Source organism: Chanos chanos, chromosome 4 (genome assembly GCF_902362185.1).
Source record: "Chanos chanos chromosome 4, fChaCha1.1, whole genome shotgun sequence".
Lineage (NCBI taxonomy): Eukaryota > Metazoa > Chordata > Actinopteri > Gonorynchiformes > Chanidae > Chanos > Chanos chanos.
The window spans coordinates 52,574,864-52,577,363 of record NC_044498.1 but is presented as its reverse complement, the minus strand read 5'-3'; the positions used below and the strand labels follow the sequence as shown (position 1 = coordinate 52,577,363).

The 2,500-nt window shown below is 47.8% G+C and overlaps 1 protein-coding gene across 1 annotated transcript in view; it reads right to left on the bottom strand.

The window, feature by feature from the left end:
* Nucleotides 1-2,500, bottom strand: part of LOC115810761 (heparan-alpha-glucosaminide N-acetyltransferase) — a 31,711-nt gene that overhangs the window by 6,404 nt on the left and 22,807 nt on the right. Inside the window, exon 15 of the mRNA XM_030772765.1 lies at nt 1,463-1,540. Within this exon, the coding sequence (XP_030628625.1) occupies nt 1,463-1,540 (78 nt within the window). The remainder of the gene's footprint in view (nt 1-1,462; nt 1,541-2,500) is intronic.

Here is a 2,500-nt window from a genome sequence, read left to right as displayed (position 1 = left end):
CCAGATCCAGTTTGCTCTCGTGGGGAAGCCGATCCTGGTCTGGGCCTGGAAATTCAGTCAGGACGTTTACACACAGAGCACAGGGCGTCTGCCTGTTTCATCGACTGTCTGTACCAACAGTCTCGTGGTCCCACCGAAACAGTCGGTCTGGACGGGTTTTCTGGCTGCTCATGTGAGAGGTGAGTGAATCACTAGGCCTCTAGGACAGCTGTTACAGCAAACTTACAGGAGAAATATATGGCAGTCTACTGTAACAACACACAGTTTATAGATCTGTCCAGCTCATTCACACACCGTGGATCACTCCAGCACAGTCAGAAAACCAGCAGACCCCGCCAGCACAGTCAGAAAACCAGCGGACCCCTCCAGCACAGTGAGAAAACCAGCAGGCCCCCTCCAGCACAGTCAGAAAACCAGTGGACTGCTCCAGCACAGTCAGAAAACCAGAGGACCACTCCAGCACAGTCAGAAAACCAGCAGACCCCTCCAGCACAGTGAGAAAACCAGCAGACCCCTCCAGCACAGTGAGAAAACCAGCAGACCCCGCCAGCACAGTGAGAAAACCAGCAGACCCCTCCAGCACAGTCAGAAAACCAGCAGACCCCTCCAGCACAGTCAGAAAACCAGCAGACCCCTCCAGCACAGTCAGAAAACCAGTGGCCCCCTCCAGCACAGTCAGAAAACCAGTGGCCCCCTCCAGCACAGTCAGAAAACCAGACTCGTCTGCAAACTGAGACGGCTTGTGTGCAGGTCTCCTGTGCTGGTAGTGTGAGGGATGCTGTGTTCCTGTGGATCAGAGCTGTGTCACACAGGAATACTGTCACATGTAAAGGTTTACCACTGTATCCTGAGTCTGTCTCCTGTACTGGGCTGTCTGTCCCCTCACCACTGCACACCTACCCTGAGTCTGTCTCCTCTACTGGGCTGTCTGTCCCCTCACCACTGCACACCTACCCTGAGTCTGTCTCTACTGGGCTGTCTGTCCCCTCACTACTGCACACCTACCCTGAGTCTGTCTCTACTGGGCTGTCTGTCCCCTCACTACTGCACACCTACCCTGAGTCTGTCTCCTTCATTGGGCTGTCTGTCTCCTCACCACTGCACACCTACCCTGAGTCTGTCTCCTCTACTGGGCTGTCTGTCTCCTCACTGGAGAAAAATGAATGCATTAAACGAACGCCCAGATAATTTTCACCCAAAGGTCAAACAAAAGTGAACACCTCTGAATGCAAACATAAGAACATCAGGAAACAACAAGCCTGCAGGAGACTGGGTCAGGTACACTTAGAGACAGAGAGAGTGTGTTTGTCTGTGTGTGTGTGTGTGTGTGTGTGTGAGTGCATGTGTGTGAGTGCATGTGTGTGTTTGTGAGTGTGTGTATGTGTGTGTGTGTGTGTGTGTGTGTGTGTGTGTGTGTGTGTATGCTTAAGAGGGTGTTTGTTGGTTGATGTTACAGACGTACCAGAATGATGGCCCACACTAGGAATCGGATCAGAATACTGCTGTTCATTTTGCGGTAGAACAGGAGAATCTTTCCTGCCTGTGAAAACAAAGACATGTGTGGGTACTGGAGTCAGGTATGAAGGTCTGACTATGACTATGACTGTGGTAGTAACAGTAGTAACAGTAGTAACAGCAGGAGTAGTAGTAATTTATTTCAGTCCTTATTAACAATTTTCCAAAATGAATGCACATAGAAATAAGTAAACAACAATAAGGCAATAAATTAAAAGGAAAGAACAGAGTATACTGACCTAAAAGTTGTAGGCTGAAGCTTTGCCCTTTTTACAGAGCATATTCTAACAGGCGACCCCTTCACTAGGGTTAGGCACTACAGAGACAAAACGAAACAGAGGCAAAAACACACGCTCCAAATGTTTCACTCACAATAATGATCATACCTCACCCCATCGCCGCAGCACTGCTTCATAATGAACCAGCGCTGAGGAGTCGGAGTCAGAAACAAAACTGGGTTAGTGGAGTTGGAGTCAGAGGCACCATAAACTGAGGAATCGGAGTCAGAGTCGGAGTCACAGATTTGGTGTACTGACTCCACAGCCCTGCCTCTTAGCCATGAGTATGCTGTCCCTCTAATACCATATCTCTCCAGTCTCTTCATTAATAAGCCGTGATCCATAGTGCTGAACGCTTTTTCTTTTAAGTCTATAAACACCGCCAACTGTATATTCCATGTTGTCCACTGCAGTAGATATCTCTTCTATCAGTTCCATCACTGCCACTGAGGGGGACCTACCTTCTCTAAAGCCATACTGACCGTCACTCAATAAACTGTGGTTTTCTATGAAAGTATCAAGCCTTTGCACAAATAGTTTTTCTAAAATTTTGAGAACTGGGAAAGCAGTGAAATTGGTCTATAATTGGAGAATAGATGTCCACTCTCCACTTTTATAAACAGGAATGACTTTTGCTGTTTTAATTTTGCTGGGAAATACACATGTTTGGAAAGACTGCAGATATGTGTCAATGGTTTCACGATACA